General features: G+C 35.6%; 1 protein-coding gene and 1 long non-coding RNA gene across 2 annotated transcripts; both read left to right on the forward strand.

The window, feature by feature from the left end:
- The first annotated feature begins 873 nt into the window (after positions 1-873).
- LOC110929496 lies at positions 874-2,485 on the forward strand. Its single transcript, XM_035987861.1, has 4 exons — positions 874-1,101; positions 1,191-1,289; positions 1,371-1,421; positions 2,140-2,485. Exons 1-4 carry the CDS (start codon positions 889-891, stop codon positions 2,176-2,178), a joined length of 402 nt encoding a protein of 133 aa, XP_035843754.1. The 5' UTR covers positions 874-888; the 3' UTR covers positions 2,179-2,485.
- Positions 2,486-2,492: 7 nt separating this feature from the next.
- On the forward strand, positions 2,493-3,685 carry LOC118490324. Its single transcript, XR_004889210.1, has 4 exons — positions 2,493-2,616; positions 2,767-2,859; positions 2,988-3,166; positions 3,352-3,685. It is a non-coding gene; the product is annotated as an uncharacterized LOC118490324 (long non-coding RNA).
- The last annotated feature ends 9,228 nt before the right edge of the window (positions 3,686-12,913 follow it).

The following is a 12,913-nucleotide window of genomic DNA, read 5'->3' on the forward strand; positions in this document are numbered from 1 at the left end:
TAAAAGTATTCAGATCCTATTTTACTAAAAAAGTGCAAAAGAAAAAAATCACCGGAAAATTATAGAGCATGTTTTAAAATCCACAATACAACTTACAAACTTGTAACATCCATTAAGCAAGATCTAGTATGTCTAAACCACAAAACAAACAAACTCTTAACATGCATATGTTTAAAATGATACCAACTGAAAACTAATTACTAGGTCGCCAATTCTTCATGAAATCTTGTAACTCTTTTCTCACTGCTACATTGATGTGTTGTTGAAGATCTTCTCTTACTTCTCTTGACTTCAAGACGAGTGATAAGATCATCCCGTGCCTTCGTCTATTTCAAGACGAGCTTGAATGTCTGCCAATTGTGTTCGCATAGCTAGAGCCTAATAATGTTGCAACAAAAAGAGATTAGAAACATAAAAAATAAAATGAAAGTCATGTTCATAAATAATCGATTAAATGAGCTATTACTACTAATCAATCTCGTTTCCACATGTACCTAAATACTAGTTGACTAGAACCCATTTCACTACTAGAAAACTAGGCAATTGCGACCAAATTTTGCGACTAACATAAGACGGTCGCAAAATTAGCTACCTATTTGTGACTAAAACCAAAGCAATCGCAAAATTAATGACCAATCCAGATTCAATCGCAAAACGGTCGCAAATTTTGTGACCGTATTTTTGTGGTCGGAAAACAGTCGCAAATACGAGAAAAATAAAAAATAGCAAAAGTTACGACCGTTTAAAGCAATCGCAAATAAAAAACAAAAGTTGCGACCGTATAAAACGGTCGCAAATAAGAGAAATGTATAAAAAACAAAAGTTGCGACCGCTTTAAACGGTTGCAGATAAAAGAAAAAATAAAAAAAAGCAAAAAATTATTCATCAATGTATAGGGTAAAAACTGCAAATAGTCATAAATTTTGGGTTAAAACTGATAGTAGCCATATCCATAAGTTTAGAAGCTTCAATCAGAACAGAACTGATAACCGTTCAGCATCCTCATCTGCGACTTCCCAGATTCAATCAAAACAAATCTGCGACTCCGGCGATCATCGTTCATCATCCTCATCATTCATCAAAACAGATCTGCCACTCACGGTACATCTAGTATCATGGCACATAGTACAGCACAATTATCTGTTATGATTTCTAACTGTTTGTTGCGATTCGTTGATTGAAACGATCAGATCCGGTTCATACTCCTTCAGAACAGGCAAGGTAAGACTCGTCTCGCGAAGTATTACATTCCTCTAGAAGAATCGGAGAAGCACAAGGTCGAATATGAGGTAAACGCGAATGTAATATTTTTAGGTTTTTGATCTGTGTTGTTCTAATTGGAAGTTTGTTTGATGATTTGTGTGCTTTAGGTTCATCGATTGGTGGTGAATGGAGATCCGAAGTTTACTAATTTCGTTGAGGTATATTGTTCTTCATTTGAGTTTTTGAAATGTTGATCAAGTGAATTTTGAAAGTTTCAGTTAAGAACGGTGAAAGCAGAATATTGTTTTTGAAGTTGAATCATAATACATGTCAAAGTTGCTTATGACAAATGCTGGTTTAAACATACAGGATTTGTGACAGTAAGTTACAAAAAAAATCTAGCTGAAAGGGTTAGTCTAAGCAGATGTTGATACTTTTTGTTGTAGTGATCATCGTGTCCATGTTTTCTGTTAGTTTTCTTTTGATTATAGGCTGATAGAATGAATGAGAATTGGTTTAATTAGGAGCTATGCAGTTAATGTGGTAAAATATCGGATATCGGTCAAGGACCGATCTTTGAAATATAGGTTATTTCAGTGAGATATCGGTAATTTTAATATAATGCAGAATTTATATATATAGCAATTTAACACCAATAATTCAGTGATATATCAGTGATATATCGATTATATCAGTCAGATATCGGTTATATCGGTCAATATCGCCGATAATATCGGCACCGATATTTTGACCGATATTTGACACCGATATTTTACTAAGGGACCGATATATCACCGATATTAACTGCATAGATTAGGAGTAGTTTCATGAAATTCAACATGCCTACTATGTATTCGTGTAAGAGTAAAGTTGAAGTTATTATTAATTTAGACAGCGGATGGCAACTGATAACATCGAGGTCTATAACTTTTTCAGCAACGTGTGCGAGCTAGATTTGGTCTTCAACTTCCATAAGGTATTCAAGTTCTTGATTTTAACATTATATTGACAAATGTGTTGTGCTTTCCTCACTTAATATGTGTGTGTGTTGAAGGGTTTTTTGGCTCTTATTATTTTAACTGTCACTTCTGAGTTTACTTTTGAATTAAACTATAAATCAATGAAGCTACTAGCTAGAGATTTATTTGCTTGTAGACTTAGTCACTTAGAAGCAACATTAAGAAACTCATGCTAGCCTAATGAGACGCGACTTATTGTTAAGATAGTTGTTATGCTTTTCACGAATCCTATTCTTTGGTGTAGTGCATCATACACAAAACTGTAGCTTATTTGAAATGCCATATTAACTTTCCTGGTTGTTAAGGTTGCACCATATTAACTTGACAGGAAGAAATGCCATTCTTCGGGCTATTTGTCCACAAGTTTACGGTCTCTTTACCGTGAAGCTAGCAGGTAGCTTTCATTTCAAGTTCCTCTCAACATTTAAATTTGATTTTGCATTTCTATCTCTTAACCGACCACTGAGTAAAATGGTTATTTTTATTTATCAAAGATTAGTTGATAGTCTAGTTTGTTATGAGCACAATTAATGTTCCATTGTAGTTGCCTTGACACTTATTGGAGGAGTACTGCATGTCGATGCTTCTGGGACAAAAGTTCGAGGCGAGTCTCATCTTCTCCTGGTCGGAGATCCAGGTACATATATTCTGGATGAAATTTGGACATTTTTAGAGAATGTTAACTCTGGAGGAAATTTGGCATCCTGATGCTTGGGTATCATATATTCTGACTCAGCATTTATCGTCTTCCCATTTTTTTTTAAGTTTTTAGGTACAGGAAAGTCTCAATTCTTGAAATTTGACTTTCCCTTTATTTAAGTATTTAGGTACAGGGAAGTCTCAATTCTTGAAATTTGCTGCTAAGTTGAGCAAAAGATCCGTTATCACTACTGGGTTAGGAAGCACTAGTGCTGGGTTGACAGTTACTGCCGTAAAAGATGGAGGTGAGACTTCAATACAACATATAAATTGCTTAAAATTGATCAAACATTAAGTTGAACTAGTTCTTTTGAGCTGATTTGAGTGAATTTACTCTTTATAATAAATAAATAAATAAATAATATAATTAGTTTCATAAATTGTGATTACGCTGGTAATTAATATTTCACTTCGCATTGGTTTTTATTAGATCGAAAGGTTGAACGTGATTACCCACGATATAGTGAAAGAAAAAGAACTGTTGAACGATATTATTGCGGGATTGGTGGTGGAAAAAGAGAAAGATAAGGCGGAGAAAGAGGCTATGAATGAAAGAATGACAAACATTGAAGCGATGCTAAAAGCTAGGTTTCAAATCGCATAATCATTGACGTAGGTTTCAAAACGTATAAACACTTTGTTTTGAATATGTATTTTGATATGATAACTTTGGTATTTGATGTTTTAAGTGGAATGTTTTATATAACTGTGAAAATTTGATAATATGTAAATTTTAAAATTGATATTATATGCAGGTTAAAATAGAAAATGGCTATTATTAATAAAAATTGCGACCGCAAATAAAGTCGCAATTTTTCAAAAGGCAAGCAGTCGGAAAATAGTCACAATTTGTAAAAGGCATGCGGTCGGAAAACGATCGCAGTATGTAAAAGGCATGCGGTCGGAATACGGTCGCATCAAGATCGTCGCAACCAAAGTCCCACAAAACCAAGAGCAGTCGCAATATTTGTGGCCATTATTAAAGTCGCAAAACCCAGGTCGCAAAAGATAGCAGCAGTCGCAAGTTAGTCGGAGTAGAGCAATTGCGACGGGTGTTTTTCCTATCGCAGTTTCAGTCGGAAAACGGTCGCAACAAGGCAATTGCGACTGGTTTGCGACCAAAATTGCGGTCGGAAAAACCTAGTTTTCTAGTAGTGTTTTTTGTCAAAAGATTTCTATTTTATTTAACAGTTCTTGGTCAATCCAACTGACTCATTTTAAGATTCAGGTCAAACATTCAATTGTTACAGTCTCTCTAAGATCCAAATCATATCTCTATAGTAGGGGTGCAAACGAGCGGAGCTACTCGCGAGCTACTCAAGCTCGGCTCGAAAAAAGCTCGAACGAGCCGAGCTTAAAAGAGCTCGAGCCCGAGCCTAAAAACAAGCTCGTTTAGTAAACGAGCCCGAGCCCAAGCTTTGCTTATCGACCTCGAGCCGGCTCGCGAGCCTTAACGAGTTTTCTTTTTATATATTTTTTATTAATATATTAAACTTATATTTAAATAATAATGTTTACCATTTATATAAATCTAAAAAAATAACTAAATTATATGTATAACAATAATTATAATTAATAAAAATTAATTAATAAATACTAAACGAGTCGAGCCCGAGCCGAGCTCGAGCTTGAAAAATTACCTTCGAGCCGAGCTCGAGCTTTAGAAATAAAGCTTGAATCGAGCCGAGCTCGAGCTCGAGCTTTCATATGTTAAACGAGCTCGAGCTCGAGCCTTGTCGAGCTCGGGCCCGGCTCGTTTGCACCCCTACTCTATAGAACTACTGCAAACCAATAGCACAAATCTATCACTAAAATTAGAGAATGTTAGCTACGTGGAATAATTTAAATCCTAAACAGATTCGTTCTGGTATTCATAACATCCGGATCAATCACAATCAAGGTTTAAAAAAACGGAAACGAGTTTCGAGGCGTTTTCCCTTCGCCTCACGAGGCGTAAGCCTCGAGGCGAACCGAGGCGTAAGCCCGAGGCGGAATTAAAAAAATAAATATAAAATTGTATATCTTATAAAATAATAATACTAACTAAATTCATCATTAAAATCATCAAAAATACACAAAAAAAACATAAATTGCTTGAAATTGACATAAAAAGTCAAAAACATCAAAAACAATTATCAAAAACCCCTGAGGCGCACCTGAGGCGCAGCCTTTTTAGCGCCTCAGCCTCTTTGAGGCGCATGTACACTAGAAACCCCCTGAGGCGTGCCTCAGAGTCGTTTTTTGGGCGTTTCGCCTTGAGGCGCGCCTCGAGGCGCACGCCTCAGCCGTTTTTTAAAACCATGATCACAATCAATAGAACACCATGCCATTATAATATTTCATATACTTGACAAGCAATCTTGAGTTCATATTAAGGTGTTTCGAGGATATGGTGGTATTAAGGACCCATTGATCAGATAATCAAAAACATCACAACAAGTATACAATTCGATTAGATGTAATAATATATAGAATATAAATGATGCTAATAATCATGATACCTCAACAGATGGAGATGCACACCCGCTAAAAGAGGATGATGTCCCACTCACTATGTAATGCAATGAGCCCACACCTCAGGGTCATCAGAAACCTCAATGAAGTTTGACCCGTGAAGATCATGCATTGCCTCCAAGTACCCCTCCCCCCCCCCCTAAAATATATCAAAATAATGCAATTGTTAGCATACTAAAAGTTTATATGACAATTATAAAAAAAAAATGATAAAGGTGACTTACATATGCTTCTCTGGAATGGTATGTGCAAAACTCCAAATTCTTCATGTCATATATGCTAATATCCCCTTTCCTTAACTTGATTATAACCATTTTCAGCCCACCAACCCATTTACAACCCTTCACTCTGTTTCTTTTACTATTCCTATTTTCTGAGATGGTAGCTTCGTTATTGGAGCGTAAAGGAAAGTGGATACAAAATGAGTGCTTTGAGAGACTTTTGTTTTTTAGCAGGTGTTGGGGGCACCTATAGCTCTAATGGGTTCGAGTGCTCAGATAAAACATCTGAAACTTGAAAAGAGCTTCTGTTGTTTTTGGAGAAACTTACGTCTGGAGACATTTGTGCGGTCAATAGGCTTAACACGGTTGTTGTCCAAGATAACGAAAAGTGGGGTCGGGTAACGTTACTGTCACCTAAAGCTGCTGAGAAAGCTACAAAGGTGACTCAAGTTGACTTCAACGGTTGTAAACTGAAAGTTGCTCCCTCAAGAAGCACATTTGGAGGGGATAACAATTTATGTCATTTCCAATTGTGAAAGCAAGAGTATCATGGCCACAGAGGTTGAATCGGGGCTCGGGGGTTTGCTTGTGTTAAATGTCATCCGAATAACGTGTCAGCTATGCTTGATGATTTTTCAAATTTGTTTATCAGGGACAAGTTTATAAAATGACAAAAGAGCATGAGGTATGAAGACAATGTTATGCTATGGGGACTCAATGTTGAGGTTTCCGAGCAAGAGCTTTCGAAGACTTTAAATAGATTAACCAATAGGCAAATTTTCAACCTTTGGATTTCATCAAATGCGCATTTTAGAGCATTATCTGCACTTTTTGCGTATAGATAGAAGTTTTCTAATCATGGTTTATATTTAGCTTTGTTGCTATTGAAGTGCATTTATCCGTAATATTGTTTTAATTCTCTTTTAGGCTGGTCGTGATGCAGTTGATGATGCCAATAACTATGGAAGAACTTACAATCAAAGTAACAGAACTAGGTCCAATAAAAACAGTCTCGAAAAAGTGGATTCCGCCAGCGGAATCGATACAACACTTGAAATAAAATAAGTAGAAATAGATTTAAAGTTGGATGGTTCCAAGAAAGATCATTAACTAACTTAACAATACACAACTCTTAGCCAATTAGTTAGTTTCTAAATCACCTTATCCACAAATCTGTAAAACAGTCTATTAATAAAACACCTACATCATATAACTCTAAACATCTACAAATAATCAAATATCGTAAAATCAAACACCAAATCTATAGATAACAAAAACAAAACCCTAGAAAGTTAAAAATTAGAAGAAAGCGAGATCTACAGTACCGCGTTTAGCAGAGCTACAATCAGAATAACAAGATAGAGATAATCTTCGTAAATGATTGCTTCCAGTAGAACTTAATGTTCACTTATTCTCCAAATTTTCAGTAACGTTGATCCAATAAAATCAAATTCGTTTCAGCTCCCGTTCAAATTAGGTCAGAATGTTCAAATGTATATAAGATCAAAGTTCAATTCTAAGTTTTCATTACGTACCTTATCAGATTCTTCAATGTTCAAATCGAAACCGATTCTCTCGTACGACTCCAAGCGAAACAGATTCAATCGAACAAATTTAGTCGATTTCTAGCTTCAATCAAAACAAATTCAATCACGGTATCGATTTCATTGAAATTAGGGCACCGATAATGGTTCGAGATCTAGAATGGGAGATGGTTTGAGATCTAGAATGTGTAGCTTTGTTTTAGATTTTGGGTTTTTGAGATCTGGAATGTATACGAAATGCTGCGGGGGAAGACAATTAGGAATTTTTAAAATTACAACACTAACCCTGTGATGTGTTTTAGTTACATGTGAAATGGAAACTGCTATCATGGGATAGTGATGGGCATAATGGTAATTATCAATTGAAACTTTTGACAAAAGGAGCCCCCTTCAATAGTGAAGCGTTGATTTTGTGCATATTATAAAATTTTAATAATTTTTAAAATTTGAATAACTATAAAACATTAGTTACCAAGTAAAGACGAAACATATTAGTTACTAAGTAAAGACGAAACATAATTATGCTATAAATAAAAACTAGTGAGAGGTTCTCCGTTCTACACGGCGAGAATTCGGTTGATTTCGTTTCGGCTTGATACGTTCGGTTGGTTTTTCTTAGGTTCTTTACAGTACAAACACTCGCTATAGCAAACGAAAGGCAAAATCCCTAAAAAGAAAACATTATATTTGACCTGACTCGGTTTTGAATAATTCATACTTAAACATAGAAAAAAATAAGTGCATTGTTATGGTATATTTGGAAATTTTGTAACACATTATATTTTGAAAGTAATAGAAAAAAAGTAAGTATCTTTAAATTACTTATATTTTTAAAAATTTATCAACAAAATTAAAAGAAAAAACTTGGGAGTAAAGCCCAGCGGATGGGGTACTAGTCCACAATTTTGTTGTAAAATGAAAACTTCACTTTAGAGTAAAGCCCAACGGATGGGGTACTAGACTACTAGTCCATATTATTGCAACTTATAATTATAATTGTTATTATGTATAATATTAATATTGAACATTGACGGAAAATTATAAATTTGCGATAGATTATTTTTTAAAAAAATATTTTTTATAAACAACTGGACTTTACAGAATAACATTAATAACATGTTGGAACAAGTATTTAGAAGTACTGATGGGTTTTGGATGGGTGTGTATGATGTGGTGATGATAAAACTAGCTAATAGATGGAAGGTTGTTTGTTACAAATGTGTCACAAATTATAATGCATGTGTAACGGATTACTTCAAAATAGAATAAGTTAATTGTTTTCCGTAGGACATGCGTCACAAAGTAATAATACGTAGTTAATATTGGTAAATTAACTAATTAGTCAATATTTTAAAAGAAAATATCCTACAAATTTACAACGAAACAGTGACAAAATTAGATGCTTTTGGTTTTTTGTCACTATTGTGTAGCAAATTTGTTCCAAAAATTGGGGTTTTTTTTGTCGTCATAAATGCGTCATAATTTTGTCAAAATTTGTGACGCATTTTTTTCCGTAGCAAAATTCCGTAGTAAAATGGCCACTTTTCTAGTAGTGAAATAGCCCAATACCTCACGATTTTAGAACCCATTTGGTGGACCCGAACCTGGGCCCATTTCCACGTCCTGATAGCCCAGCCTTGGGCTTCCTGAATAAGCAAAAGAACCAGGCCCGGATGATGTTTATGGGCTCCGGCCTTCAACATAAGCAGCGAAAACCAACCCACCCTGAAATGGGCCTTCAGATTGAGCTTCAACATAAGCAGCGAAAACCAACCCACCCTGGAGTTTTAGAATCAGCAGCTGTTTTTACCAAAATACCACTGCAAACATTAAGTAAATTTTACAATAAATCACTACCCCGGAGATGCATGCTTCGAAGATTTTTCCAATCATGATGTTTCCAGATCTCGTAGGTCCATGTGATGTACATATACCACCTCCCAAGAGCCCGAGGCATCATATATCGGGACGTCCAAACATACACCAGCGGATGATCAATAAATGCATAGGGACTCCTGATGAAACAACCCCTGGACCAGTCTAACAAGGTATCCAGAGCTTCAACTATCACACAAAGGCCCTATTGAGACAACCAGCTCTTGTACCCAAATTCTGAATTCTCGTGATTAATTTGGAGATGGTTATCAAGTGATAATAACCCCGTTTGGCTGCGGTTGGAATGCGTGCTGTATGTTGACAGATTCCCGCTGTAATTGTTGTAATTAGTTGAGGATTCACCTCCCGTTTGCTGGCGTTCAGCAAGAACAGCTACGGAGCATGCGAGTCCACCGGAAGGGGATGAGAATGAAGCTGAGTATTCGGCTTGTGGGGCCATGGATGCTAAGAGGCGATTTAAGAAGATGTGGCAATTTAAGAAATTTACGACCGTAAGAAACGACAATCATGTAAATTATACTCTTTTTAAGTACCTGAAAAAACAACCAGATGGCTTCCTTGAGCATTATGTTTTCAGGATCAAGATCAAACTCATCATCTCTGCATTCACATAACACATAACATAAATATAAGTAAAATGTGATCGTATAACTATTCATTTTAAGCTAGATACACAAATATGGTGAGATTTTAAATATATTGGTTTTAAAAGCAAGAAGCGCACAAAATCGACAAGGTCTAAAATCGAGGCGCGAAGTGGCAAGTGCAAAAGCGCACCGCTTTCTTACCTGAGGCGCAGATAATTATATTACTTTTTATATATTTCCTAAAGGTTTCTAGCATCATTTACCCAATATTTAGAGACAAGCAAGCTACATATATGTTTTAATATGAAAATTACATACATGTACATCCTGAAAAGCATGCTGTACAACAACCTTCTACACAAAAATATGGGGAATACATGAGGCGCGCGCCTCATGGTCAATATTTTGCCAATAAATCGCGCTGCGGGTGCGCTTTTTGAAAAAAAAAATTGTAACAATGTTTGATTTGTTTTTTAAATTTGCATATAAACATGTAACGAAGTGAAAATCATACAGATTTAGTGAAAGTACCCCAGGATTAAAAGCACAGTATTGGCGATAATTAGCGGAGGTTCTTTCAATGGATCAACTGTGCTCACAAAGAAATCAACTGCTGCAAGTTCTCAAGGCTCACCCTCTCTTTCATACCTAACAAGTTAAAGAAAAAAAACAATTAATTTATAATTTATTGGATATTGGATATTATTGTTGTTGTTGTTGTTTGTTATTATTATGTTATGCTAGTAATATATTACCTTGCAGATAGCTCATCTTTAAATGTAATTCTATTAATTGGAGACCATTTAGGGAACTGATCTAAAACCCATGATATAGCAAACCAGATCTCACAAATAACAAAAGTTAGCCATAACCCGTAGGAGCTTTCAACAGGATTCGTGATTCAGTACTGGAAGAAAAGTCCCAAAATGATTAACCGAAGAATAATCACAGTCCGACAGGGTGCGATTTGGCTTTTCGGAATTGGAATTATTTGTGAAAGTGGCTGCATTGCATTCGGGTCTGCTGATCTACAAAAACAACGATCGTTTGATGATCTGTATAACAAATAAAGAAGCAAAATGAAACAAATAAAGAAGCAACATGAACTAAAATGTCAAATACTTACTGCTGCTTTTCTTCAATGTGTTGATCAACAGGCACTTGAACTTCTTTAGCAACCTTACCGCCCCGCTTTTTCTTCTTATCTTTCCAACTTTCAACTCGGTTCTTCCAGATCGGGTTCCCACCTTCATCAATCATATCTTCACAAACAAAGAAAGAAAACACAAAAAACTAATTAGCAAACCGGATTCATTCAATCTCAAACCAAAGCGCCAAAATACACATATGACTCAAAACTCAATACACTCACCACTATCAACTGTCAATACGGTGCTTACAGTTCTCGCATGAAGCCCAACATCCTTTAACAAACAAGATACAAAATTTAACATAAAGCATATTCAAATTCTAGTAAAGGTGATGGAACCATTATGTTATGACTTCTACCTGACTATTACTTAGGTGACCAGCCATAGTATTGCGCGTTACAGGCTCCTTTTCCGCCACACCAATACCTGCCAACAATGTCACTGCAATTAAGAAAATATCACATCAAAATTAGATCCTGAAGGAGTGAAACCAAGCTAAAGATACAAAATTAAAAAAAATGCAGATATATAATGCAATAAAAGACTTCCGAGACTACAGAATGATGGCTATTGACTTCCACACTACACTTTCACACAATATCATATATTCAATTTTTAAACTTTAGAACCAACATGATAATTTCTTTAAAAAATAAAATTATAGTAACACTGCCATGGATATTGGGTGTGTAATTAGCAATTCTAACACCAAATTACAAGTTCTGGTATATCTGGATTCTGGGGAATCCTTCCAGGTTGACTATAATACGGTCAACTTTTACAAAATCATATAATTAAATGTAACAAAACAACCTACAAGAGCTGTTTGAAGCTGTGGTAATCACTGATAGTGAAAAACAGTTATGAAAATTACCAGCTGAGGGCAACGGGGACACTTTCAAGACAGGGCACATTCGAGGAACCACAGATTTTTCATGTGGCCAAGAAGCGTCTCAGCATCTTCTTCCTTTTAACACAAAAATCATAGCCATTTCACTGGATCTTGACAAAAAGCCACCCAAACTCCACAGAAGAATTGCTGAAAGCAAATACCGGCACCCTCCGCAGCCGTCTAGGTTTCCACCCACGACCGCCATCTCCGACATCTTCTATCGTGGGGGTTATCACCACCACTGTGTTTGAGAAAAAAAAACTCAAAAATATGTGAGATTTGTTGTTAGATGAATGATTCAGAGGCAGATCTAGGGTTTTTCAAGAGAGAGGGATGGTGAAAGAAACCAGATTTCTTTTGTGTTGGAATTTGAAAGCCACGAAATAGTGTCTGATTACAGAAAGAAACTTACATCAGATCGTTGTTCTCCTATAATTTTTCTTTCTAGGGTTGCAATTCCAGAAAAGCACTTACTCCGTGAAGTGGACAAAATCTAGAAAAGCACTTACTCCGTGAAGTTCAAAACCTAGACTTGAGTTTGAATTTGAGAGGACTGTATGATTTCCATGAAGAATTGTTATCTGAAGGTAGATGTGGTATACGGTTATGGAATTAGGTTTCTACGATGGGAAGAGGCGATTAAGAAAACCTAAAAAGTGATGAGGTATATGTATATCACGTGTTTAAAGGAAACCAATTCAGATATGAGGAAAGCATAACCCTTGATTTCTCGTACGCTCTCTCTCCCTCCTTTCTGCAAATGAAAAATGAAAAAGAAGGCAGGGGTGTATGGGGGAATTGGGATGAGCGGGAGGAATGAAAAATTTGGCCGCTCAAGTTTGAATGCACAAGTCTGGCCGCCAAAAATTTTGTTGCTTTATCAAATTCAACATTTGTGCTTTAGTTGGTTGTACAATAAGCTTTATGGGTTGTAAAGTGGCAAATGACCATTTCTGCCCTTCCTATATGCTTATTAATATAGTATAGATAGAAAAATATATAATTACTACAACTAATGGGAATTATACAAAAACCAGACAAGTAATAAAAATAGATATATATATATATATATATATATATTTAACAAGCATGACAAAATATATATATAAATTTAAAAAACATGATAAACTATATATACTACAAGCAAATCTTAAAAATATATTATTTTTAAGGTATATAATTCCAGA

This window comes from Helianthus annuus, chromosome 3, assembly GCF_002127325.2.
Source record: "Helianthus annuus cultivar XRQ/B chromosome 3, HanXRQr2.0-SUNRISE, whole genome shotgun sequence".
In the NCBI taxonomy this organism is placed as follows: domain Eukaryota; kingdom Viridiplantae; phylum Streptophyta; class Magnoliopsida; order Asterales; family Asteraceae; genus Helianthus; species Helianthus annuus.

What these genes read in the sequence shown, in the direction of transcription:
- LOC110929496 (XM_035987861.1), top strand. Translation starts at nt 889, where the DNA reads ATGTATAGGGTAAAAACTGCAAATAGTCATAAATTTTGGGTTAAAACT. An exon ending in AAACAGATCTGCCACTCACG is followed by an intron (nt 1,102 to 1,190) that starts GTACATCTAGTA and finishes TGAAACGATCAG; the next exon opens with ATCCGGTTCATACTCCTTCA. An exon ending in AGCACAAGGTCGAATATGAG is followed by an intron (nt 1,290 to 1,370) that starts GTAAACGCGAAT and finishes TGTGTGCTTTAG; the next exon opens with GTTCATCGATTGGTGGTGAA.